The 27,394-nt window shown below is 42.5% G+C and overlaps 1 protein-coding gene across 6 annotated transcripts in view; it reads left to right on the top strand.

Annotated features, from left to right (window-relative positions):
- Positions 1-27,394, top strand: part of GALNT13 (polypeptide N-acetylgalactosaminyltransferase 13) — a 154,372-nt gene that overhangs the window by 70,460 nt on the left and 56,518 nt on the right. For all 6 annotated transcript variants that reach the window (XR_011324246.1, XR_011324244.1, XR_011324243.1 and 3 more), the window contains exons 5-8: positions 14,277-14,443; positions 15,766-15,973; positions 17,129-17,299; positions 25,402-25,519. Coding sequence is in view for 2 of the 6 variants with exons in the window: in XM_069780621.1 (XP_069636722.1) it covers positions 14,277-14,443; positions 15,766-15,973; positions 17,129-17,299; positions 25,402-25,519 (664 nt within the window). In the remaining 4 variants the exon portion in view is untranslated. The remainder of the gene's footprint in view (positions 1-14,276; positions 14,444-15,765; positions 15,974-17,128; positions 17,300-25,401; positions 25,520-27,394) is intronic.

Genomic DNA, 27,394 nt, shown 5'->3' with positions numbered 1-27,394 from the left:
TCTATAAGTAAGCTCAGGGAGAAAGAGTAAGCTCAGGGAGAAATCAGTAATTAGTTTTGGCTAGAAATTACTTTGAAATAACAGTTTAGAAATTATTCCACCTTGTTTAGGGGGAGAAAAATCACCCAGGGTGACTGAAAGTAGGGAGAGAAAGTACATACAGGTAGTCTGTGTAAGATCAAAGCCAATTCCCAATGTATAAATTAGCTAAAGACTGTTAAGATTTAAAAAAGAAAAGTAATTCTCCAGCAATGAGAAAAATACATTCATGAGGCAACAGATGGCTTCTAAACTGGTTTTGTGAGTCTTTCATTTGTACGTTCATATAACAAAAGGAACAATTAAAGTTTGTTGCTATTTCCCCTTTGCTGCTGTTTTTCCCCGTAGATGTTGGGCTTTGATTCCATCCTCCCTTTCAGCACTGTTGTAGCTGTGTAATGACAGTCCCTGTTCACACGCCTAGCTGGAGCAGAGGCAGGACCTCTCTTGAGGGTACGCCTCAATTCAAATTAGCTTAGCTAAGCTCAGGAAAGGAGAGGAGATCTTTTGGGTCACATTTCCAGATAAACTTAAGTTGGCATTTGCAAAATGTGCCGTCACTGTGGAGCATCTTGGTGTATGTGGGGAAATTCCACTTACGATATCTTTTCTAATGATTTGGTAGCTGGTGTTTCTAAAGGCAACTATAATGGACCACAATAACTTTACCAGTTGTTTTATTCCTTACTTATATTGTGGCCATGCCCATTGGAAGCCTAATAACGTAACTCAAGCACGCTTACAGCCCTTTCTTTGCTAGCTTGCTGTCTTATTAACTTCTTTCTAATTGTTGAACTCTGTTTCCCCATACTGCCAAAGCAATAGCAACTGCGACGAGATTCTTACACGCAGGATTGCCCCTAAAATTAAAAATGCGCTGGTGTCATAGCTTTGATAGAGGGTAATCAATGCGAGGAAGCCTCTGGTCTCTGCCCAGCACTCGAGAGCTGTTGGAGCGTGTTCTCGCAGATGGACTTTGAATTGCTCCCAGGAGCCATGGTCAAGAAAGACCAGCGGGCTTGCTTTGCTTTACACTGTTACTGTTCAGCAAAAAATGCTGTTCTTCAAATTACTTTATCAGATCGGCCGTTAGTTTTGTGGTTTTAACTAGGAATGAGCAATGCATGGGTAAGAATATTATCGCTATAGAAGTGCGTGCCAAGTGAAGCCTGCTGTATGTGACAGAACAGCCACAGATACGAAGGGAAGATTTTTGATTCAGACATCATCAGCAAAGCACCCATGTGTAAGAAGAGAAGAAAATGTGAATGCTCAGTAGAGGTATATTTATACAACTCATTTAAGTGGAATTGGCTTACTCTTGTTAATCTGAAAATGGATTAAACTTCTCTACATCTGGAGGTGTACCAAAGGAGCAGAAATGCTGCTAGGGAGAAGGGATTGCATCTGGAGGTTGTATAAGTGGTTTTGGCTGTTGACCTAGTTAGTTCTTTGTACTTAGGACTGGCATTTTTGTGAAGACATTGATACACGTGAATCTTTGAAGATGTCCTTTGTTCAGAGAACTTCCAAAGAGTTTGATTTCCAGAAAGATAAACCTTCTTGTTGACACACTGTTTCATGTGGACTGCAGTCTGCTTTGGAGTAAGGCAGTTAATATGAGGGGATGTGATTGTAAAATCGAAGTCAGCTCCTTACTTAGTGTTAAAATAGTTGAAAACAAATTTCAGTTCCTGGCAGCACTGCTTTCAGCTTGGGATAGTGGCCTTATCAGAGAGGCCCTCAAAATACCACTCTACTAAGTATCAAGAATTATTTTATTTATAGAAAAAATGATCTAAAGAAGATATTTTCATTTCCTTTATTTATGGCTTCAAGTGACTTTGAATACTAGTAAATGCTTAAACAGTTCATATAAGAGAACGGACAACCTCAGTGTTATTTGGCAGGTATTGTTCGCATTTTTTTTTCTAGTAACGAATTTTCAGGCTGCCTTGGAAGCCAGTCCTGATGGGACCTCACCTCCTTCCCATCATATCTTCTCCCAGAGAGCCTGCAGGACAGCTGGCATTGCAGCTTTTCCCTCAGACCTTTGAAAATGGGGATGGTGGGAGTGCTTAATTGAAGATTTTGATCTGCACGGCTTACTTATCTTTTAAAAACGTATGGCTATTTCACATTTTTAAAGTATGTCAAGGTTATCCACATTGCAAGGATAAGCACGTTTCTAGTTTTTTCTGTAAATACCCTAAATAATGTAACAGTGACAGGTTGCATGGCACTTCAGTTGCCGGTTGGGCATGACAAACTGGTAGGCATTTAGTCCTCGTGTGGTATGCGCTTTAGGAAATTATGTAGTACTGAAACAGAAAGGATGGATATTTCAGGTAAATCAGTTTTGTATCAGTTCTGCCTTTACTTCAGCAGCTTGTCCCAGGACAGTTCCCCTGTGTACCCACAGGCTGATCCTGACCCTTGCTGGCAGCAGAGTCCACTCTGTGAAGTGGCTGTAACTCAATTTTCTGATTTAATAGTGCAAGGCTGTTCAAGCATGAAATTGCTTCCTTCATGTAGAGCTGTCCCCTTTGCTTGGCAAGTCAAGGCTCACAAATGGATGGTTACTGTGATCGCTGCTGTTGGCCCAACCAGTTGTTGCAGGGAACAAAGTTCAGCTTTTATACGTGCCTGTAAGGGAAATGTGGGAATGAGCCTCTAGATTCAATTGAGAAGTGAGAAGAGCCTGCAAAATTATATTCAGCAGCAAGAAAAACTAATCATAGTTTTTTTTACTAAAACAAGTGTCCTTAACGATTAAACGATGTCATTATGCTTTTTTTTTTTTAAGAGGATGGGCAGTGAAACAAGCAAATGCCATCTCAGCCATGCAGCCTCTTAGATGATGGTTCTACAACCAAATCATTAATATAAGTTCATTTCTGCAGGCAGCTGTGCATTAAACAGTCAAAGCAATAAAGATCCTTGGTTCAGCTTTTATCAGCAGGTACATAGATGGCCTCAGCATCACGGGGTGTCTCCCACTAATGCCAAGCAGAAGTTAAGGACCCATTAAAAGCATCTGTCCGAGGCAGTCCTGGCCCTGCAGTAGTAGCTCTGGCCACCACCCAGGTGGGCATCTGTTCTGCTGCATCTGGTCATGGTGGATGTAACACTGGGCAACTTCTCTTTTGGGGTATCTGTCCCTCTCTGCTGACAGTATGGTCTTGTTTTTTGAAACTGATTGTGGCACATAGAGAAAATTCACTTTGTTGCAAAGGAGTAATCTGAAATAGTCATGAGAACGCCAGGAAATAAGCCTGTACGGGTAACTCATGCTCCTGTTTTATGTCCTCCCTGATGGAAGCTGTCCCCCAACTTGGTTATGTGCACTCATTCAGAGAAATTGGCTACTCTCTACCTTATCCCATAAACTCTAAAAATTTACGCATTATTGTTGCAAGTAAGAACACAATTAAAAGGAGTAATTTCCCGGTAATTTATGTGGTAGTGTGTGCAGGCTGGAAAAAAGCACTTTGAGTTTTGAAAACTGTATTTGGAGATTTCCAGAAGTGTACTGACTTACTGCTCTTGACTTGCCTTATAGTACAGTACTAATCCTCGTGAATTTACAAAAGGAGCTGGCCGTTCATTCAGACGGTGGGTGCGTGTGTGGGAGGAGGGTGCGGGAGCAGTGATTTGCCTGGGAGCCCACGGAGGACTGGTGGGTTGCTGAGCCTTTGGCTGATTAGTTGCAGTTGGTTTCTTACCGGGAATTTAGTTTTGGGAGGAAGCTCTGAATCCAGCACATTGGCTACCTGCTTTGCCAAGCACAGCATGGAGACGTGTTTTATACCTATAAGCAAACGCTGAAGAACTAAGCAACTGCGGCACGAAAGTGTGCCATTGCTCTTATCTTTACTTTGTGTGATGCAGAATTTCACCCCTTAGCTGGGGGCTCCAGAGCTATGTGAAAGCAGTAGCATGTGAAAATGATTTCTTTGTTTTTTATATCCTTTATTGCAGATATGAATAAGAGATTTTGGGGATTCAAAGTTAATACTTCAAATATTTCAAAATATTTTAACAAGTAGGGGGAGTTTGACGTGAGCTTGGTGGGTTTCAAAGAAGATTCAGCAATGATATAATGAAAAATGGCAGTGGAAATGGAACAAAATTAATGATTGAAAACCATCCAAGAAAGCCTGATCTGATCTGAACTGTAATTTCCACTACAGATCTTTGATTTTTGTTGGAAAAAGTGGAGAAAGTACAAAGGGGCCTCTAGTATAGTCTTCTGAATAATAGTCCCCTCTATGCTGTGTTGTTTGCTTTTAATAATACTGTGCTGTATTATTGTGGTGTTCATCAAACATGAAAGAAACTTCGAGCGTTTAGTAAATGACTGCTGAAGTAACTTCTAAAATATTAAAATGAAGTTTGGAGTTGAAAATCCCCAAGAAAGAGTTGATATTCAAGGCAATTCCTGAAGCTTTATGAACAGTGATAGCTGAAGGTGTGAGTGAAGGGTCTTTGCTCCTACAAACTGCAAACCTGTTTATGCTCTGTAATGAAACACCAGAGAACAATTTTCATAAGACATATTCACATTCATCATCTGCTGGATATAAAAATTGGTTAGCTTTGGAGTATTTTGATACAATAAAATTTAGTAAGACAATGTAGATGCAGTTCTGGCACAGTTCGACTTTCCTCTAAGTGAAATAAATTCCTGTTCAATTATTTTCTATTTACCTTTCATTTGCATACATTTCAGTTCAAAATATGAACTGCTGCAATTTAAGTAAATTTATTAAAGTAGACTTTAAAGCTGTGTGCATTGAAATGCTGCAGCAGTATCTATTACAGTATAATGCATTATCTCTCTGGGTTGAGAGCAATAGTTCTCCATAGAGCCGTCAGACACAGACTCTTCTGCAGCTCCTGCAGAGCTGAGAGTTGCATGTGGCAAGGCGGAGACACAACAGATCAAGCTTAAATTAATGCTGTTCTGGCAGGGAATTCAAACACTCGGACAGTCTTTTCTTCTGTTCATAATACTGTACCATATATTTAATTTTTGCACTTTCAATTTCCGTAAATTCAAACACTTGGACAGTCTTTTCTTCTGTTCATAATACTGTACCATATATTTAATTTTCACACTTTCAATTTCCCTAAGTAACTTACAGATTTTATTTAAACTAGATGAGGAGGAGACTATTTCAGGCAATAAGATTCTCGTAGTACAAGAGTTATCACTTACTCTAGAAATAAATTTTTGCTTACTGGGGGTAGTTAACTTACACTCCAACGTGTGATTTTTCGAAAGCAAACCCAAAACCTGAAAAGGAGCGGTGGCGATCTGCACATGGCACAGTTAACAGTTTTGAAGGGCAAGTTTGTGATATGGAAGCATTCTCTAAATGTAGTTTTCTGTGAAAGTTCTGGCCAAAGGCCTGGCTTTGGAGAGGTCTGTAGGATGTTTTAGCAGCTCTGATGGCTGGAGTTACGCCAGTGCTGCATTTGGCTTCCCCTGAGGTACTTGGTGTTTCAAAACCGCTTTAGCAAAGAGAGGTGGGGGTTTTGGTTGCCATTCTTTGTAGAGGGAAGCCAGAAATGTTCTTCTATTACTGCTGAACATTGAATAAGCTGTTGTTTTGCTGGAATTTTTTTTTTTTAAGTTAAGTGCACCTTTCCTTATGTTTTTAAATCCTGTTCAAGATTAGAGGAAGATGGAAATACTTGGAGTATTTCTGTGGATACCAGCTCTATCCCACCGGAATAATGCGATATACAAGTGCGCTCTTGAAAGCCAGGTACAGCAGAGCACAAATAACATTTGTTATGTGCTATTAGCATAGAATAAAGCATCATAATGTGCCTTGGCATGAAATCAATATGCACTGATATTATCTGGCATCTTGTGAGGCATCTGAACGCGATGGTGGCATGTTTCAGGTCTAGAAGGAGATAAAGAAACATGACTGGCTTCCAACTTTGCTAAGCAGCGATGAATTCATCTCCGCAACGGTGAGTAATACCTCAGCATCGAGACCACACGTGCTGACTTGCTCCCAGGGGTACTGACATGGGGGATGACAAGAAATGGCAGATTTCAGGTTGTCTGCATTTCATAGTAACAAGAGGTATGCCTGAATTTCAGCTCTTGCAACAACAAAGCTATGGGGTGATGCTGGAGAAATGCTGTCAGTGAACACAGGGATAGATGCCCAAGATGCCAGCGTTGGTGATTGGTGCTGATGGGAACATCTCGGGCTGTTACTGGGCATTTCTTGAAGACATCCAGCAGGTCAGGAACTATCAGACTGCTGAAGAAATGCTTCCCGAGGCAGGAAGGTACGTGGCTGCGTGGAGGCAGCACGCTGCAAGGTCCTGGGGACGGCTGCTTCTTCAGCCTTGAGCTGCGGTCCTTCATATGGCAAAACCGGCATTGCTGCAGGATGCTGTGGGGCCTTTTGAGAGGGAAAGGTGCTTTTCTTGAATTGGCAGTCTAGGTTTTTTAAGTGCTTCATTGCAGTGGGAGCAATAAGCTACAGAAAATGTACCTTTACAAAGCAGCTAAGCCACACCAGCCATCAGCTGCAAGATTTAAACACCAAAATAAGCGAGAAGTAGTCTATCATGGTAAGCAGTTTCAGAATGTTTTTAATCTGTTTTCATTGGGAAGGTGCTGGGAGGGGGAAGAAGGATGAAGGGTGGTGACAGGCAATTACCAATGGTGCCGCAGGGTCTACCCTTGTCCAGTCTCTGTCTGTTGAAACTGTCGATCCTTTCAGGTCATCCCTCTGCTTCCTTTTCTGAGAAGACTTCTGCGGCACTAATCAATACACAATCATGAACTTCTGGAAGGCCCTTGACAGTTTTGTATAGCTGAGCTGGAGCGCTTTGTTGCGGGGACAGCTTTCACAATGAAATCCCTGAACTCGGAGGCATCAAGGCATAGTTAAGGTTGTCCAAGATCTACTGCTCCCTCACTCCCGCCGAGGTTGCCTTCGATTCCTGCTGTTGGCACAGGCGCTCCTGCAGCAGCCTGCCTTCAGCAGCTGCCCTCCCCAGCCTCAGCCTCCGGCGACCGAGAGCCCCATGTTAAAAATATTAGCGTTGAAGTTGTCCTGTAAATACTTGAGTTTCCCTCAGCTCATTTGAGAACTGGTAAACATTTGCCTAAGAGTTGGCATGTGAGGTATTATTCCAAATAAGAACACGTTTGCATACATGGAGTCGGTTTAGTATGTGTGGTAAGCTGTTTAAACGTGAACCCGTCCATTTTGTGTACAATATTTTTGATCGTTCTTCAAAAATAACACGTGTGGACGTGATGGTAAATTAAGACAGTAAAACAAATGCAAGGTATAAAGTTCACTGGAAGGTAACCACACCTGTAAAAAGATTAATTTAATGATTTAATTCACTTTATAATTTCTGATGTTTTGACAGTTTGCTTAACTGCAGCGTTGTCATTTTTAACAGGCCCTTTTGCAGAAGATCTGGCTGCATAATGATAAATCCATCACTTCTGCTTGCGCCACTCTTTGGTATGGGTTTTTATGTGCATTACTGTGAAATTAGGAGTGAGTTTTTCTCATGTCTTTGTACTGCTTTCAATTTTTGAGCAATGACCCTGTACCATGTCTAACCAATAACGGTGGATGCAGGGTGTAGATGTGAGGGATAGGGGCTGCCTTGGCCTGACGGACGGTTTGCGGTTGCATTAGCTGATGTTAGTCATCAGTGCTCAGGAAATGGGATGCAGTAGGATCACTGCTGTGGTGAACTGCAAATAGAAAGAGGTAGGTGCGTGCCCTGCTCCCCAGCAGTACTGCCTTTGGGGCTGACGGAAAACTTCTGCGGTGCCCAGCAGCTTTCCCGAATCACCTCCTGGCGTACCGTTCAGCTCACAGCTGAGAGTTAATGAGGTAGCAGGTAATATTCAAGATTGTCATATTAGCTGGAGAGAAATACAGCAGCAGGTTGTGATAAGACATAGCAGGTTTTTAAACGGGACTAATTATAAAATGCAGGAATTCAACGGGGAAAGAGACAGGAAGGAGCTAAGAAGCAAAACAGAAACAAGCGCAAAAAGAAATTACGTGTCAGTAAGGCAAAGAAGAAGTGAGGAGCTTGCTTACATTTCTTTCAGGTGTTATCTACTTACTGCACATATTAATGCCTTTGCACAGTCATAGATACTTTATAATGCTGGAAATCATGATTCCAGTGGAACGTAGTGTTGCATCAGTATATTCAAGAACATTGTTCATCATAAATAGTAAATAACCTTTCTGTGAGGAGAGAGACCTTACTATGCTACAGAGATAAGTTAAGGTTTCATGCTGGCATATATGTAGGTTTTTATGTATGTGTGGGTAAATTAGGTATATACATGCTTATATAAATACATATAAACCTATATACGTTAGATACCTGAATAAGTATACTGCCACTGTTGCACAGCTAATATTCATCAGAACATAAATATGAATTAAAAGCAGAGATGGAGCTGTTCCATGTTTCCCTTATCTGAACTTGGCTGTGAACCTCCTCTACAACACACCTGCCTTGCCTCGCTGCGTGTGGGAGCAAAGCCCCAAAGACACGTCGTTCTGCCTTGCAGGCGCAGAGGCTGCGTGCCTTTGCACACACACCAGTGACTGCTCCGCGGCAAAAGTACCAGTCCTGCAACAGACTGGTTTCCAGTGCCCTGTTGGCACTGGGGTGTACAGTAAACCTGGTCACGCAGAGGAACCATACCAGTGATCTGCGTTACCAGCCTTTTCTTTATGGGTGTTAATCTTTTGTATTTTCCCTAAAGCAAAGCAATAAAAGGTAATGACTAAACAGTCATGAAAATCCCTCAAGTCATATAAACCACAAATATTTAACACAGTTCTATATGTTCCCAAATGCATAATATAAAAAATACTACATTATAAATTGTATATAATAGTTATAGTCTCTTTTTTTTCCCTCTAAATACTTTGTTTTCATGCATGATCTTTTGCCTTGCGTTCCTTCCATGAGAGCTTCAGTGCAGCTCTGGAAGGGATAAAATCACAGTGCAACCCTTCACGCTCATATAATTTGCACACAGCCAATGAGAAGGATGGTAAATAGGTAGAGTGTCACTCCGTTTCCATGTTATTGATCTTGGAAAATGTGTTTTTCTCACATTTAAACAGCTGTATTTACTTCATGTGTATTCATAAAGTAACATCTGATGCCTGCATGAGAAAAACCAATGTTTCTGGGAAAGTATTTCCAGTGTCAGTGTACGTTGAACAATCAGTATGCATTGTAAATAGTGCAGGGGTGGCAGAGAGGGAGTCCTTGTGCTTGATAGCGTGTGAGTAGCAGATGACTTATTTATCACTTCTTCAGCGCGTGGTGTATTTTTGAATTAGAAAAAATGCAGCGTGAGTCACCGTCATCATTTCAGTAAAGGGACGTGAAAGGTTTTTATCTTCGGTGCACTTATAAACACTTTCAAGTGAGCAGGGTGTTAGGCGGCTGTCTGTTTGGGGCTGAAACACCATTAGAGGTGTGCTGCAAGGGCAGAATGGAAATCGGCGATGACTGAGCCTTCCCTGGGAAGGACACGGGGCACTAATCCCAGGAGCCCAAATCCCTAAGATGCTACCCCTCTCATAGGATGCGCTCCACCAAGATACCCGGTCCAGAAGATGGTCCCTGGGTAGGTACTCTTGGACATAGTGGGGTTGCAGGGATTCAAGAGCTGATCTATAGCAGAAAGCTCTGAATTCGTTGCTGCCATCGTTGAGGGAAAGGAGGGGAGTGTGAGCGGCCGTCGGCTCGCAACAGCTCACTGTGGCTGGACAGGGGAGGTTTCGGTACACCGGGTCTCTCCCGACCAAGCCCTTTTCTGCTGGTCTTGCACCATCTCTAGCACCTCCCTGGCCATCTGTGCGCTGCATTCGTTCACTGACCGTGCAGAAAAACTGGCCAAGAGGTGGGCTTGGGGGCATCTTAGTGAGGTGAATCAGCCCGCGAAGAGATGTAATGAGCATCAGGATCAGAGCGTGGCGATACACAGCTAGGAGTGAGGCGGGGAGCAGGGTACAAATTAGTCACATTTGTGCGGACTGTGATTGTTTTCCATTGCGCATCTTGTAAATGGCAATGGGAATTACTTTAAGAGCAAGAATAGTGATTATACACCCACTGTACGATTGCATTATTACTGATCTTTGTTGTTTAACTTTTAAAGTGAATCAAATACTCATGAAAATTGCTTTCAGTGAGTTTAGTGAAAACTAATCAATGTCTCACTTTTGCCAGGGAACAAAGGCATGTTGCTAAAAGCATAACCTTCCATCCAGAACAGTCTTAGCCTCACGCCAGTCAGTATTTCAGTCTCTGTATCTCCTGCTTGCCTCCTTACTTCATCTCTGTCATCTTTACTGAGCTGGACATGGCAGGTTCCCCATGGAGCAGTGCTGTTGCTGTTTGCTAGGGCTGGAGCACCTCTTCTATGAAGACAGGCTGAGAGAGTTGGGGTTGTTCAGCCTGGAGAAGAGAAGGCTCTGGGGAGACCTTATAGCAGCCTGCCAGTACCTAAGGGGGGGGCTACAGGAAAGCTGGAGAGGGACTTTCTACAAGGGCAGGTAGTGAGAGGACAAGGGGTAACGGTTTTAAATTAAAAGAGGGTAGATTCAGACTGGATATAAGGAAGAAATTTTTTATGATGAGTGTGGTGAGGCACTGAGGGAACAGGTTGCCCAGAGAGGTTGTGGATGCCCCATCCCTGGCAGTGTTCAAGGTCAGGCTGGATGGGGCTTTGAGCAACCTGGTCTAGTGGAAGATGTCGCTGCCCATGGCAGGGGGGTTGGAATGAGATGATCTTTAAGGTCCCTTCCAACCCAAACCATTCTAGGGTTCTATGATTCTATGAAATGCTGAAATAGGACCCGGGACAACAGCACGTGTGTAAATGGAGCAGTGTGCCTCATCAGTGGGAAATAAAGTGGCAGCTGTCTGATGTCAGGTCTTTAACAGTTGTGTGAAGAAGCTAAGGATGTTTTTTGTTTAATTCAAGCGATGAATGTTTTCACCATGGGAGTGATGGTTCTGGACTCAAGTCATCCCAATGACCAGTCGGCTGTGTTACACACTCATCACTTAACAAACTCTAATGATTTCTTGTCTGTGCACAGTTTGCCAACTCCAGAGCAGTGGCTTTTTAAAAATTTGGTCCTTAATAGAGTAGAATAGACTATTTCAGTTGGAAGGGACCTATAACGATCATCTAGTCCAACTGCCTGACCTCTTCAGGGCTGACCAAAAGTTAAAGCGTGTTATCGAGGGCATTGTCCAAATGCCCCTTAAACACTGACAGGCTTGGGTCTTCGACCACCTCTCCAGGAAGCCTGTTCCGGTGTTTGACCACCCTCTCGCTACAGAAATGCTTCCTACTGTCCAGCCTAAACCTCCCCTGGTGCAGCTTTGAACCCTTTCCCGGTGTCCTGTCCCTGGATCCCAGGGAGAAGAGCTCAGCACCTCCCTCTCCATGTCCCCTCCTCGGGAAGCTGCAGAGCGCGATGCGGTCTCCCCTCAGCCTCCTTCTCTCCAAACTAGACAAGCCCAAAGTCCTCAGCTGCTCCTCAGAGGACATGCCTTCCAGCCCTGTCACCAGCTTGGTTGCCCTCCCCTCGACACATTCAGGGACCTTTACATCCTTCTTAAATGGTGGGGCCAGAACCACACACAGCACTCGAGGTGAGGCTGCACCAACGCTAAATACAGCGGGATCATCCCCTCTTTTGACTGGCTGGTCTTGCTGTGTTTGATGCACCCTAGGATGCTGTTCATGGATTTTTATGACCAGATTTATGATAATTTAGATTGGTCTGTCTGCTGTAAAACATAGGACACACGACCTCTTCATGAGTGTCCTCAGCTCGTCTAGCCCTTAGCTTCTCTGGGTACCGTAAGATACCTTGGAGAATAATAACAATGACAGTTAAGGTACTGAAGATCCTGGCAAATAGTACGTGATAATAAACATTCTGTTCCTTAATATTCCATTTGCTCTACAAAATTGGTGTTAAACTGCAGACAAGGGAATACCCTTTCCTTCTTGTCTCATTTCACTACTGACGTGCATTTCTGAATATTTTTAAACATAATGTTATGTAGTAGTTCTTTTCCAATTTTCAAGATTGCATCTGTTTTAAATGTAATTAAAATAACTGTTGTGAAATATGGGACAAGCAGAATTTATTCCAGCTTTGTATGCAGCTTGAAGTATGATGTTAAGCTCTGGAAAACAACCCTGAATATAAACAGCACTGAGCTTTGTACTACAGCCTGTTTTTAAGTCTTTGATATCTGACTTTCATACACCAGGGCTGACACGAGATGCCTTCCAAGGGCAATTACATGTGCGAGGAAAACTTTTACTGTGCCTTGAAAACAAATAAATTCAAAATGTCCTTTTTTGGACAAGCTGTCCTGCTGGGCTTATGCTCCTTTAGACACCCCTGGGTAAACAGAGGGTGTCGTTGTGGATGATAATTAGTGAAGGACTTTTATTTGTTTGTCTGAGCTCTGAATCTAAATTGTAATTGATGGATAGTTGTATCATTAATTAGATTGCTGAAATTGTGAAGGTGGGATGGCTACCAGCAAACTTCAGTGGTCATCATCAAAATGATGTCAAGACTGGTGTGTGTCTGTGTGTGTGTGTGTGTGTATATATATATATATAAAAAAGCACTGGACTTTCTATTGTCAGATCTAGTGACCAATGACCTATATATATATATATATATATACTCACATACACACATACCGTGAACCTTTTACCTGTACCATAGAAATCAGTGATATTCTGTATTTTTCTGTATTCTCTCCTCACTTTGTACTTTGAAAGCCGTGGTCACAATGTTGTTTTATCTATTTTTTTAAAATGTCAGTGAGGCAGAAGAAAAGGTTAAAGAGAGTTTTGTTATGGTAGATGATGTTCAAGAAAGAAACTGTATGGACAAGCTGACTTTTCTTCAGGGACCTTATTCATTTGTTCTCTTGGCCCTTGATACAGAAGTTTTCTGTGAGGAGGAGGCTACTCCTGAACAAGTACTGCACTGGGACTGATTGATACTTCAAATAACACAGACAAAAGTGATATTCTGAGCCTGTGTCACAGTCAGAGAATATAGGGTATGTAGGTGCTAATGAATAACTCCGTAATATAGAATTTTTTAGGGAAGCTTCAAATTTCTGGTATTACACAGAAGAAGCGCTAAAAAGCTATGCATAATTTCTTCGCACTTTACATGCAGTTTAATTCAGTAGTGTGTGTGTGCCGCTGCCGAAGAAAGTACATACATGCTCTTCTGGAAGAGCTTTCTTGAACAGGGTCACAGTGGGAACAGTAGAGCCAGAAAATCATACAATAGTAAAACAGCAAAAAAAGTGGAAATTATTTTAAGTCATAAAGGTTAAAAACACTTATTAGGTGTGCTTAAGTGGCATGACTTGACCTGTGTTGACAGGTTGATGTAGACGTGTTGTATTTTTGAAACGTGTCCAAGATCTGGAACAAATATGCAGAATTTTGGGTTGTCTTTTGTGATAAGCAAACAGCTTTAATGTGCTTCTGCAAAATCAGCAACATTTGCTATCTGTTTCTCAATTGCTACATTTTCCAAAACCAGCTGAAATTATTGACCTCTCATTCTTCCATTGAATGGGCACATGGAGTGTAATTTTTTTCTTCTTCTTAAGAAACGACCAAAGATGGGAAAGTCTCGGAGACCTGTGTACTTTAAACTATAGAATTTGGGATTTGTCACAATAAAAGACTTATGTGACCTGACTGTAACTGCTCGATACACTTTCTATTAATTGCCCTGTGTCCTGCGTGCAGCTAAGGGTTTTCTGTTGGCGATGTCAGGACACGTTGAGGCTGAGGCCGCTGGATGCTGATTTCTCGGCATACCAAGCAGGACTGAGGAGAGCTGGAGTCCGAGGGAGCTGTGAATACAGCAGTATGCATTCCTCTGGATACTCTGCCATCTTTTCTTAGCAGGAAAAGAGGATTTGAAATTCCCTCTGCCTTTGGGCTTCTGGCTTGGGAGCTTGAAGAGATCAGTAACTGGTTTGAAATGTATCCTGCTTGACAGGCTTGAAACCCCTTTTCCAGGCTGTCCCACTGCTAGAGCTCTTTAAGATTTTTCTTAAGGATTAACTCCTCTTTCCTTCTGTTTTTGTTTTTTTTTTTTTCCTGTGTTTTTTGGCAGTTGCAAGACAAAAGTCTACCCTGACGAACTCCCCAACACAAGTGTAGTTATTGTGTTTCACAATGAAGCGTGGAGTACTCTGCTTCGGACCGTGTACAGCGTTATAAATCGCTCACCGCACCGCCTGCTTTCAGAAATCATCCTGGTGGATGATGCCAGTGAGAGAGGTAGGTTTTGGGAGAGAGGAGCCCCATTCCATGTGTTGTTTTAGCGTCATGTTTGAGGACCTAGCAGAAGGGGTTGTGAAGAGCGGCTCCCTTTTGTCGGTGCTGAACCGGACCCGCATCTCTCGCCAAGCATCTCCCACCGCTGCTGGGGCCAGCAGCAAACGGACTCTAGTAGGTGTGGGCAGAGCCGAAGTATCCTTACAGGTAGTAACAGAGGCGAAGGTTGTTTATCAGGTTGTAAGTCGTACGTACGGTGCTCCCATCCCAAATTTCATGAGTGCTTTTTTTGCACTGTGGCTTATCATTTCATATTACTGTACAAGACTGTCCTTTTTCACATCTCTCTCTGTCTCTCTCTTGCTGTCTCTCACCCCCGTCCTGTTCTGTGTCTCAGACTTTCCTGAATATCCACACTGAGCCAATTTCCTTGTATTTCTTGTATTTGTGGTTAATTTCTTTTGGTCTTGGCTTTTTTTCTTCCTTTTTTTTTTTTTTTTTTTTTATTTAAAACCTAGGGTTTAGGAAGAAAACTGTCTGTATGCGGAACTGATATTACCTGGAAAAGGAATCACATTACATTCTATAAATGGAATCAATGGAATGATAAATTTTCCTGCAGTAGCCAAATGTATATAATGGCAAATACAACACATAGCTGCAACTGTTCAAGGGACAGAGGATGCAAGCTAAGCCGTCCTTTATCTCTGCCCCATGTAGCATTAATTTAAGTCTAATTACTCTCTTGGATTTCTCTGCTTCAGAAAATGAGTAGGCTTACTGTTTCTCTGTGCCAGAAGGTAGAGGAAGACTTTAGCCCAAGTAACTACAATTTTTCCTAAAAGCAAAGTTTTGGATTCCTAAAGGGCTCAAATGGTGAAATTCATCAAAAATAGATGGATTTGTATTTAACCATAGACAAATTAGCAAAAGTGTAATCATTTTGCACTCACTATTGCTTGCTGGCTTATTTCAAGAAAACTGATCATGACTTATTTAAAATTTCTGTGATATTTTCATGAGATGCTCTGGCAGATGCGTGCATATGTACGGGCTGTTTTCTGTGCGGCTGCACTGAACAGAGTGCCAGTGTGAACCTCCATAGCTCAGCTCTCAGTCTTCAGAAAAACACTAAATATGTCAAAATGCGTTTCCCGTGTTATGGCAGCAATCGTGCATGGCAGTCCTTGGAGGGCCGAGCATGACGCATAAGCTCTGCGGTTATATTTGGAGTCCTTGGTAGTTGCTGAACCTAGCTAAAATAATGTTTTGCTTCTGGTTTTTTTTTGTTGTGTTTTTTTTTTTCCCCCAATTATCTTTGGCAGAGTTTCTGAAGGCCTCGTTAGAGAATTATGTGAAAAACCTGGAAGTCTCCATAAAAATCATTCGGATGGAGCAGAGGTCAGGACTGATCCGCGCGCGGCTCCGAGGGGCAGCAGCCTCTAAAGGGCAGGTGATAACATTCCTGGACGCACACTGTGAGTGCACCCTGGGCTGGCTCGAGCCGCTGCTGGCCAGGATAAAGGAGGACAGGTAAGGGTGGCTCTCCTGACCCCAGGGGCACGGACCTGCCTCCAGGCCATTCCTTGGTTTCACTGTGCTGCTAAAAAATAGAAATGAAAACAATTCATTGGTCTGAAAATGAAGATTTGTGGGTTTGGGTTGTTTGTTTTTTTTTTTTAATATATCAGGAGGGTATTCTCTAATATTTGTATCAAAATCTAATTTCTAAATAAGTATACAATAAGCTTTTGGTTCTTACAGCAGGATTTCTGTTGCTGACAGTAAGACTAATAATGCCAGTAATGACAGCAACTTGTGCCATTTACTTTGACAAGGTCTGGGTGTCCCCCACCCTGATGGCCATCTTTCTCCCTTTTTTTTTTTCACCAGGCACAGCTTCTTGTCTGTGTGACTTCCAATATGCTCTGAAATTTGCACTCTTTTTTTTCCTCTCTTCTTTTTTTCCTTTTTTTTTTTTCTTTTGCGTTAGGTGCTGCAATCAATTTTCCCTTTTTTTTGCGCCTAAGTGCATAAAGGCCCTGCGAGTGAGACCCCCAAACTATGCTGTCCTCCCTGGAAGGGTTGCAGCAGCCGAGGTCCTTGCTCTGCTCGATGGAGGAGCAGCCGCACATGCGTGGGCAGCAGCAGCCTGCCTAAGTGCACACATGGGAGATGGGATTTGTTCTCATTTATGAAACGCCTTGCAGGTTCTCCACGAGACATGCATGCACACGTGATAAAATCAGCACTGCTCGAGCCCCGCAGCCACAAGCAAAAATAGTCTCTGTTGTGTTTGTCCTGACAGTCTCGGAAAGGTGTGCAGGAAGACTCTGTGTCATGTAAAGAACAAGGAGGAGAATTTATCGATACAGTGTAGTTTGTGCTGCTGGGGTGAAGCATGCGGCAGTCGCTCCTGTCGTTCAGAGAGGATTTGGCGGCGGAGCGGGAGTCCCGGGCAGGGTTGGGTGTTGGCAGCTTTCAGCTCTTGGGAGCTCAGCGAGGAGTCAAGTGTGTCCAAAAAGCTGCGGACAGCAGAAAAGGGGAATTTTGCACAGCCTCGTTCCTGGGAGAGAAAACCTGCATGGAGCAGTGGTAAATGCAGAGAAGCCTCAAAATAGGTGCAATATTCAGCATACTAACATGAAAAAATATTTTGTTTAAAAAAAGCCAATTTTTTTCTTACAGGAAAACTGTTGTCTGCCCAATCATTGATGTGATCAGCGATGACACATTTGAATACATGGCTGGATCTGATATGACTTATGGAGGGTTTAACTGGAAACTTAACTTTCGCTGGTATCCGGTTCCCCAGAGAGAGATGGACAGGAGGAAAGGAGACAGGACCTTGCCTGTAAGGTAAGGAGAGCAAATCAAGAGTACTATGCTAATTGACTCTACTGTGTACTTGTTTATGTAGATAATAATGCTTAATACCTAAGATTTCACTGCAGTATCAGAGAACGCATGTCAGATGCTTTTGGCACCACTGTTCAGGGTAGAGAAGACCAAAATCTGACCTGTCCTTAATGGTGCGGTGTAGTTATCAGAGCTGAGAAAACTCATTTGTATCTTCTTTTCAACATTCAGTAATTCAAAATATACCTGCTTTTTAAGTTTCCTCTGTTTGTTTTCTGCAAATAGCCTGTTGACCTTGTGTTTACAGATGTTACTGCGTTGTTTCATATTTAAGGCAAATATTAGAACATATTTCTGAAATACACATTTTTGGACATTGAACCCAAGTATTTGGTTATGACGATTTGCACTTGAAATGCGTGCTTTTATTGCCTAGAAAATAAAGTTGATGACTGTGCACACTGAGTCAAAAATGATCTAAGAGTATGTCCTGAATTCCCGTGATCATTCCTGACCTCTTTCATTTAATTGCTCAAACCACGGACTGTAACAAAACCTCTAGAAAAATTTTAAATGAAGCTGAAACAGAACAAATTGAATAAATTACTTGCAATGGGTTATTTGCTCAGCTCTAATAGCTTCTGTGGTCTTCATGAAAAGTTTAAAAAAAAAAAGCAAAAAAAAAAAAAGCTTTCACAAGTGGATGTAATGGTTTCAAACTTGTCTGAGAGACATGATGAAGTGGACAGAATTCCAGTCCTGCATACCCCTGATTGTGCGCAACAGGCAGATAAAGGGAGAGCCAACTCAGGGACAGCAGTCACAGCGCAGCTTTGCAAAACACTTCCAGGTAAGGCAGGGGATGGGCAAAGAAAAGCCTTTCAGAATTACCTTTGCCAGAAAGTGGCCAAAATCGGTCTTTTTTTGTCCTTCAAAGCCTGGAGTCAGGGAAGGGCTGGGTTTTTTAGATTTTATTCTCAGGAAATGATCTTAGGAAAAGCAAACAGGGTCCTCAGGAGCAGGAGCTGACCCTGGCATTAGCAGAAGGGGGATGAAGCTATTTTTGAGTCAAGAGAACTGTTTTTTCTCATCATCTCAAATATTATCACTCAGCTGTGAAGTCTGCCAGCAGCTATTTCATTAAAGCTGAGGTGTACCTTAAAATTGGTAGAGTTAATTATCCTAACGAGCTGCAGAGCCTCACGCCGCGCTGGCCGCTGCTCCCACCGTGTCAGTCACTGGGCTGGGTTTGTCCTGTCTCTCCCGTGCCGAATCAATTCACAGACACAGGGAGTTTTCAAAGAAACACAAATCCCAGTTCTTAGTTCCTTATCTTGAAATGCAGTAGTACTTAAAAGTTAATCCAGAATCAGACATGTAATTGACTCTTAAAATTATTAAAACAAAAAAAAATAGGGTTTTTTTCTTTTTTCCCCCCAACAGCTTTTAGCTGGTGATTGCCTGGGCTTTTTGGGATTCGCCTGGTAAGGTGGGTGTTAGTGAGCAGAGCATGGGTGAAGGAGTCGGAGGTTAATGCCAAGTGTCCCATAATTATCACTTACACAAGTGCTTTAGAGTGAAGAGGTGGCTCTGAGGGTGTGTAATTGTGCTGGCTTAAGACTAAAGTGTCAGCTTTTAGACATATAGGTGCCCTTTCTGACCACATAGTGGAGGCATTTCAGTCTCTTTGGTGTCCGAAGAAGGTGCTGCCTGTTTCATTTTCCCTTTTACCCAGTGGGAGGGGAACCAGCAAAGCAATGAGCTGTGGAACTGCCCGGTTAGAACGGCCTTCCTGTAAGAAACGCCATTTAATAAGTCATCAGCTGCTTTCAGTGCTAGCTGGTATTTCCAGATGCTTATCAAAAGCAGTCCAAGAGACCGCAGCAGTAAATCAGGCCTGAGCTGTCAGAAACACAATCACAAATTCTGCATCCAAAGAGCGAAAGTATAATATTGCAGCTAAGTTAAGAATGGTTTTGGCAGCTGCTGCCACCTGAATATTCAAAAAATGGGGGGATAAAAATAAACAAAAGCCTAACCCATACCAAAAACTTAGAAACAAATTGGCGAGTTAATTTTCTTATTCCATGTTGCTTTCCCCATTCTGTAACATTTTTTCAGTCTCACGTAGATTGAATATGTCTTTATTCATACTTTTTCTTTGTAATCTGTGGAATAGGTATAGAATACAAACATCATTGGATTACATGTTTGTGTGCACGTATGTGTAATATAACCATTGCACTCAAATTCTGCTTTTTGTTATGTTAAAAATCCGTGGAATTGACAAAAGTTTTACTCAAAATATTTATCTTCCATAATAACATCAATAAATTCCTACCTTTGCTTTTTAGATTTAAAAGCATAATGCATACATTTTCAAACTATGAATTAGTTTATATCCAACTTATTATTTATGTATAATTTGTATTATTGTATAAGTATTTTTTTGGAAAAGATCAGGATAGCTTACTGATAAGAGCTTGCTAGTGGGTACAAACAAAGTTCAGCCATCACATGCGCTGTGACCATTAACCCCAATGAAATTAAAGACAGAAGGTGCTGTACTCTCAGAAGAGGGTGCCTGATTCTTTCTGGTTTGTAGATGTGAAATGTTGCTTGCTTGTTTGCCTAGGGAGTGAAAGGAAATGTTAAATTCCTGAGTTGGGCATTTGAGTCAACTGAAATATCTGCCTTTGCTGGAATCTCTAGATTTAGTGGGAAAAGGTTAATTAATTCAGTGACTGATATTAAAAACCCACAGCTAATTGTCATGCAGTACAGCTGTAAAAGAGTTTTCTTACCGACATCCATTAGAAAAGTTAGCTTGTTTGTCATATTTTTGCAAACAGAACAATGGGGGTTCAGAGGTGCCTCTCGCACTAATTAGTGATGCCCTGTCCTGGACAGATCGGGTTCTGAGATCCCTACGTGGATGCTATTCCTGCTCTTCACACACTAATCCCTACCGTTTTTGCCCCTTATTTTCTTCTTCTGCTTCTTAAACCCCAGTCTGACGTCCCTTCTCTTGTTCTCATTTTCTTCATCCCTTACCTAGTTTTCTCTCAGGTCAGCTAACACTATGATAACATAACCTTTCCCAGAATAGTCTAAAATCATAACTCTTCCCCAAAGAATCACAGGTTTTGCAAATGTAGCAAAAGCCTTTCCAGTTTGCCAGTGCTCCCAGTTTGAAGGTGGTAGATGAAGGTGGGCAGCACTAATGATGGGCAGTCATCCTGGGCACTGGGCAGCACGTCGTGCCACCTGCCCCGACCCCCTCTCAGTACTCCCCATCCTGGGGGAAGGAGTGAGTGGTCATCCCATACTGGGATTTCCTGGGGTTTCGGGTTTTTGGTTTTTTTTTTGTTTGTGTTTTTTTTTTTTTTTTAAAATGTACTTACAATTTTTTTACACGTAAAATGACCAGAAGCAAAAGTAACATCAGGGAGCTTTCAGTTCATCAGGCGTCTTTGTTAGGACTGAAACTATAAAGTGAGGACAGGAAGGGGACATTTAGAAGAAATCCCTGAAGGAAAGATTGTTCCTGGAGACAGAGCTAGTCAAGTCAAATATTTCATTCTCTGAGGTTTGCTAGAATCAGTTGAAACATATTTTTTCAGGTGTATTTGCAGAAATCAAATATGAACTGTGGCTTGAGTGCAAATGTTACCTGAGCCACGGAGGGGCTTCCAGGTGTTGCTTTAGGGGTGCGTTCCTTACTGTGAAGGTACAGCAACCCCCAAGGACTCGTGTCAGTGGGTATATAGCTATTTTCTTTTATTTGAACAGCAAAGGCTATTCATTGCTGTTCTGATGCACCTCAGGATTTTACCTTATTTCCCTGTGAAGTAAATGCTGTAACTTCTGCTGTCACTGGAGTAACCTCTGGCTTTGTAAACTTTGTAAGTGATCAGACCTTGTCAAAATATGTTATTCCAAGTACAAAGCCTGTTTCAGTTTCCAGAGGGCTCTCTGGGAGCAAAACCTGGATGGTTTCCCCATGCAGAGGTGGAGCTTAAAGCCAAAGCTTCCTGCAGATGATCCGGTGGATGTGGGTAGATCTGGGATTTATGAAAACGGAGATCTCTAGGCAGTGTAATTATCAAGTGTGAGCTGTTTCGGTGGTGAATGTTCATGGGCAGTGCCAGCTAAAGCCAACAGTCTTGCCTAAACCTTTCTTTTTTCTTTTTCCACTGAAAAATCCTTGCACAATATTTGTACTTTGCAGGACATCCTTTGTCTTTTAAGTGAGCTCATTTCTCCTTCTGCAGTTTTGCCTGTGGCAATAGAAAACTTGTCTATGCCAAGATCAGTTTACAAATATCTCGTCTTCTTACATCTACGGTATTAAAAACGTGAAGTGTTTCTGTGCTGGGCAGTCTCTGCACAGCACATTTCGATGGATATTTCTATACTTGCCCTTAATTTTTTAAGCTGAAGACACTCCAGGCTAGTATTATAAATACTAAAAAATATTTTTGTTCCAGAAAATCTCTTCTCAAGTATAAATTAGTTATTGAGAGGAAAAATACAAGGTCAAATATTAGGAGCATTTTTTATTTATCTTCTTATGGCTGATTAAACTTAGAGCTGACTACAATTAAGGCTGCCTGGGTGATGGACAGCAGTATTGGAAACTGGTGTAAAAACCTTATTCTAAGCTATATAAATAGCAGTCTTGTTCATTAGCGATGTTACCGTTGCGACTGTTGGACCCCTTTGAGCGGATGCACAGGATGGGGAGCTTGAAGGCCGCGGGGTGAGGTGACATTACGTGGCTTTGGGATGCTCCCAGCCTGGGGGACCTGACCTGAGCATCCCCGGCCATGGCAGGAGCTGGAGTCCCCTTGGGAGCGGCTCCGTGACAGTCCCTCCTCGTTTTCCCTGCCCGGCACAGCGTGCTGGGCTGGGTTAGTGGGATCGGTGGGATGCAGCAAACCTGGTGTTACTGCGGTACCTTTATGCTGTGCAGCTCCTCTTAGGGGATGTCAAAGGTGCAGGTACGGGAATGGGAATCCTGATTGCTGCTAATAATTGCAGAAATGAGGAGGAGACGTTACCTCCAAAATAAAATTAAAAGTGGGTTTGAATGATGATTAGAGTTAATCATAACATATTACTGAAGCTGTTAGTGTGACTCCAAGTAGGCAAAATATAGCTAATAGGTGCAAAGCTGAACAAAAACTGTAGGCACCCTTACTCTTTCTAATATTACTGTTTCAGCTGTTTTTACAATGAGAGCTCTGCAGGTCTGTTTGTGTAACAAATTTACATAACAGAACAGTCCTGCCTGCTGCGTTTCAATTATTTGAGAATCTGTGGCATATATTGGTGCATAGTTACCTACATTTTACAGCATGAAACTCAGCACTTCCAGTTTCAGTTAGTGAGTTATTAGGGAAACTGTTTGGTTTTTGTAAACATTTGCTGATGACATTTCAGAAGAATCCAGATCTGTGTGTACGGTTCAGCTGCATCGTTCAAAAAATTGGGTAAGACTGAATCTTTGCAAAAATGGGAAATTTCGTACCATTCAAGCAAAGACTGTCTTCCTCCAGGGGAAGAAATGGAGGAAGAAAAGGAGGAAGAAGAAGGAGGGGAGGCAGAGGATGAGTGTTTCTGGTGCAGACAGAGGAGTGGGGATGATTTTATTCATCGGACAGCAGTGGCACTCCTCGCTTCAGTAAGGTTAGTGGGGATGGGAGATCAGTGCAGGAGGGAGCTGGGCACAGGCTCATCACAACGTTTGTGAATCGCCGTGAGTCCTATGGGAACTTGGCCGATCGTCAGGTAGGCGAGTAAACCAAGTACTGACACGGCTCTTGGTACCAGGGTAAATAGTTTTGCGTAGACTTATGGAGTTCGTAGGTAATCAATAATAGAAGTTTCTTTAAAATAAATTTTCTTGTATTGGTAATCATCTGGCACAAAACCAGTTCAATTAAAAAGATTTCAGACTCAGCTTTATTTTGTGCTCCCCGTACTAGAAGGCATTTAACTTTCACGAAGGCAGGCAGGTGGAGGGTCACACCGCCCGGCCGTTCCCGTCCGCTCCGCTTGCTTGCAGTGTAGCGCAGGGTCGCTCGGGGGGCCAGCAGTGTTGTTTGTGGCAGAAACCCAGCCAGGCTGAGGGCAGTAAAGCGGCTTTGAAACCTGGGAAGGTTTAGCTCTGTCCAAATGACAAGCAGTTAATTAACTGAGCTTTCTGTGCTGCGAGCACAGGGAGATGAACAGAAATGAAGTGTTGGTAAACTCAGGGTCCAGTGTTATTTCATTGCTAAACTGCTTTTTTTTTTTCTGGGAGTAACGATAGTCAGCTCTGGCAGAAGAGGAAATAATTGCACAGCAGGCGAATTACCTGGCTTTGCTGAGCTTGAGAGTGAGTGAGGACTCCTTACTGCCAGGGCTGTGTCCAGTGCCACCACTGGGAAAAGCACAGCACCATCCCAGTGGGTCTGGGTGTCTGCACTCCGTGTGTGTGTGTGACACCCACACTAACCCATATTGGAACACTGGGATGCTGTGTGCAAATAGGGGGGTGCTTTAGCGAATTCATGTTGTGTGTAGGACGTACGAAAGCTTCCGAAGGAAGATCTGAGAAGTGCCCAAGTGATTCAGGTTCTGCCAGGGGCAGGAGCGCCGGTGAAGCCCCTCTTCCAGCTTTTTCCTGCATTGCACGTGAACAGTTTTGTTCCCGTTGACTTGCATTTTGGAAAAATTGTAGGAGCTTGCTTTATATCATCGGTGTTTGTGTAAGGCGGTCTCCAAACACAGGAGCTCTCACAGAAACTGAGCTTTAGATGGGCAGAAGTGCTGGTGCTGGAAATGCTGCACTTGCACAGATTCAGTCGCCTCATCTGACCACTGAATATCGGATATTCCTAGCAGTCATTGCAAGCAGTTTACTAAATACCTGAATGAATGAGTTCATTTGTGTGGCCGAATCGTTTGCAGGCAGGCCGTAGTTACCGGCGTGTTTGCGTGCGGTTGTACGCATGTGCGTTGAGCCAGCATTAGGTCACGCATTTTCAAAATCCAGTCTTGCCCACTTTGCAGTTGGGTTTTTTTGGGTTTTTTTTTGAAGCCGAGGGACAGAAAACAACTGCTACCTGACCGGCAGGGCTTGATCCACAGCTACATTAACGTGCCCGGCGGTCCTCACCGGCAAAGCCCGTTGGCATGGGGATGCCGAGACCTCAGCAGACCCCTTCCACCAAACCCCGTCCGTCGCTGGCCGTGGGTGCCGTCACCCCGCGTTGTGCCGGAGCTCTGCCGACGGGGGGATGCCGAGGTGCAGCTCCTGCGGCAGCGTCCGCAGGGACGGACGCCGTTGGGCTCAAACCCCGGGTTTTTGGGGCAACCCCTTTAGCTGTGTGCTCCGGTCGGGGTGTGTGTGTGTGTATGTGGTGAGAGAGCTGTGGTTCGGTGGGGACGCGTTGGTGCGGTAACCCAGAGCCGTGTTCCCGCTAACTGGGGTGAGCTTTTTTCATTTTAGACAGACTTCAAACGCTGAAAAACATAGAGCAGGTACTTACGGGGAAATAGGACATCTTTACACAAAGAGAAGTTGCACTCTGACTGGATTTGCCTGTTGTAAGGATTTATAATCCTGTTAAGAGAGATTATGCCTGGTAATTTTATGCACATTTAGTCTCCCTCTAAGGCAAAGCTGAGGCATTAAACTCTCTTCGCTAAGCATCTCAGATTGGATTTGAACTGCTGTTCTGGATGCAGAAGGCCAAAATTCCATCCACTTTACCATTACAATGCTCCTGAAATAATCTATGGAAATATGATTTTGCGGGTAGGAAGCGATCCCGCAGCTCTGACTCGGGCAGCGCTCTCATCGGCTTCGGGGGGAGCTCTGCCCGAAGGGCAACCGCACAGAGTATGCAGTTGAAACCGTGTTGTTATTGTTAGTAGTTTATATTTAAGTTGCTGTACATAGAATATATTTATAGTCAAAATGTCTGAGGTAGTGAAATGTACTGTAGTGTCAATTAATAAATTCCACAGTGTCTTTCAAAAGGTATTTTTTCTTTTCTTTTCTTTTTCCTCTTTTTTTTTTTTTTTCTTTTTTTCTGTTTGTTTTCAACTAGGACCCCTACTATGGCTGGTGGCCTATTTTCTATTGACAGAAACTACTTTGAAGAGATAGGAACTTACGATGCAGGAATGGATATCTGGGGTGGCGAGAATCTTGAAATGTCTTTTAGGGTAATTGCCGTTTTCCTTCATTTTCTGTCAACAAACACAGTTGTGCTGTAACCGTTCCTACACTGCAGACAGGGTGCTTCTGCTTTAGCTGTCATGCAAGTCATGGGTTAATTTAAATTCTCAAGATATTTGGGGATGCCTCATTATAGTATTTTGGTCCTTTTACTGCATGAAACATTTTATTACTGTTTGGAATTTTTGACACTTTCAAAATAATATGTATTTTAGTAATACCTTTCTTTATAAAAGAAATGAGGCTTTCTGTGAGCTAGTGCAAATGCTAACTGACATAAACAAGATATAAACTTGTGTAGTGAAAAAAAAAATAAATTCAAGTATATGTTTTAACAGAAATATTTGAAAGTGCATGTCATCATGAACTTGCAAGTTCTCGCTGCCATTTTTACTCTGTGCGAGAGCCGAGCTCGTGGAGAAATTTCACGTCCCGCAGAAAAGTGACTTTATTTCTGCTGAGGATAAATATGTTGCCCATGACAAGACTAAAATCCCTTTGAGTGAAATGCATTTAGTAGTTGTCCTTTAGACATAAAGGAAAATTGGAAAATTGAGTCTTTGATAAGTAACTGTTAGAAAGGATGTTGAAAATTACTTTGAACATCTCCGCTGTACCACAGTTTGTGCATTTTAAGTAAGTATGCAAAACAAACCCCGGTGTCCCTGTCTAGTACCCATAGGACATGATGGGGATATCCTTCTTTCTTTTTTTTTTTTTTTTCTTTTGTCTTCAGCCAGGGCTGGTAGGCTATTTTCTATTGACAGAAACTACTTTGAAGATTTTCGTAAAGCAAGTATTTCTAGAGAAGATGAACTGAGAATTTGAAAGCATTTTCAGGCCATTTTCTATAAACTATAATCATTCCCTTTTCAGTAAAATAGAAGTGTAGAGTTACTTCTTCTGACCATTAATGTTTTATATCGGTGGACTTCAACATTTTTTGGTGTATAGACCCCTAAGAATATTCCTTGGATATATGTAGGCCCCTGTGTCGGAGCTTATTTTTAACTTAAGCCTGTTAGTAGGCTTGTTTTTCATGTTGTTAGAAGTGATCCGTGGAGCAGAGAGTGACTAGCACTGCTTTAAAGAGTTAAATATGTGCCTCTTGTAGACTAATCTGCATGTTACTACTGTTCATTTTTCACCGAGTATCAGAGTGTGTGACTTCTGTAAACTGACATTCGCCCAGTTCATTGAAATTTTAAGATCAGAATTGCTGATGCACATTAAACCCTGACAGAGGGAACCTCAAAGCCGTTTGTTATTGCTGGCATTTATCGCTTACAGAAAACCTTCTGCAGGACCAATTTTGGGTGATAACTGTGGAAAGGTCCCATTCTCCTTAGTGAAGAGTCTAAAATATTTAACTCTCCTTTTGGAAAAACACTGGGTTTTCATCATAAAAATGATAATCCCTGAAAAACCAACTCTAATACAAAGGGACAAACAAGGCAATTTTTGTTAAGAGTCCGTACTGGAGAATATATGGAAGTTGATTCTCCGTGGGCTCCTTTTGGCAGTGGCTATTTTTGTTACCAAAGATACAAATAGCGATCATTTTTCTGTCAGGCCTTGTAAGCACAACAGAATAAAATAATGTACAATTCCATGGCCTTTTCCTGCTCCCTGGCATAATAGATTCATTTTGGCAGAAAGCATTTGATCTTCTGCTGAGAGCAGCATGTGAGTGTGTATTCAGCTTCCAGCATATGCTAAAGAAATGCCCTAACTAGGATATTCTTAATGCATACTCTTGCTCGAATAATGCTAATATATTTTGAAAAGCTTTCCTGAGGAGTTTAGCAATTTAATGGTGGTGTTCTGTCTTCATCTTGTGCTGTTCTGCTCTGGCTCCTGGC

This window comes from Haliaeetus albicilla, chromosome 4, assembly GCF_947461875.1.
Source record: "Haliaeetus albicilla chromosome 4, bHalAlb1.1, whole genome shotgun sequence".
Classification (NCBI taxonomy): Eukaryota; Metazoa; Chordata; class Aves; order Accipitriformes; family Accipitridae; genus Haliaeetus; species Haliaeetus albicilla.
This window is presented reverse-complemented; position numbering and strand designations above follow the sequence as displayed.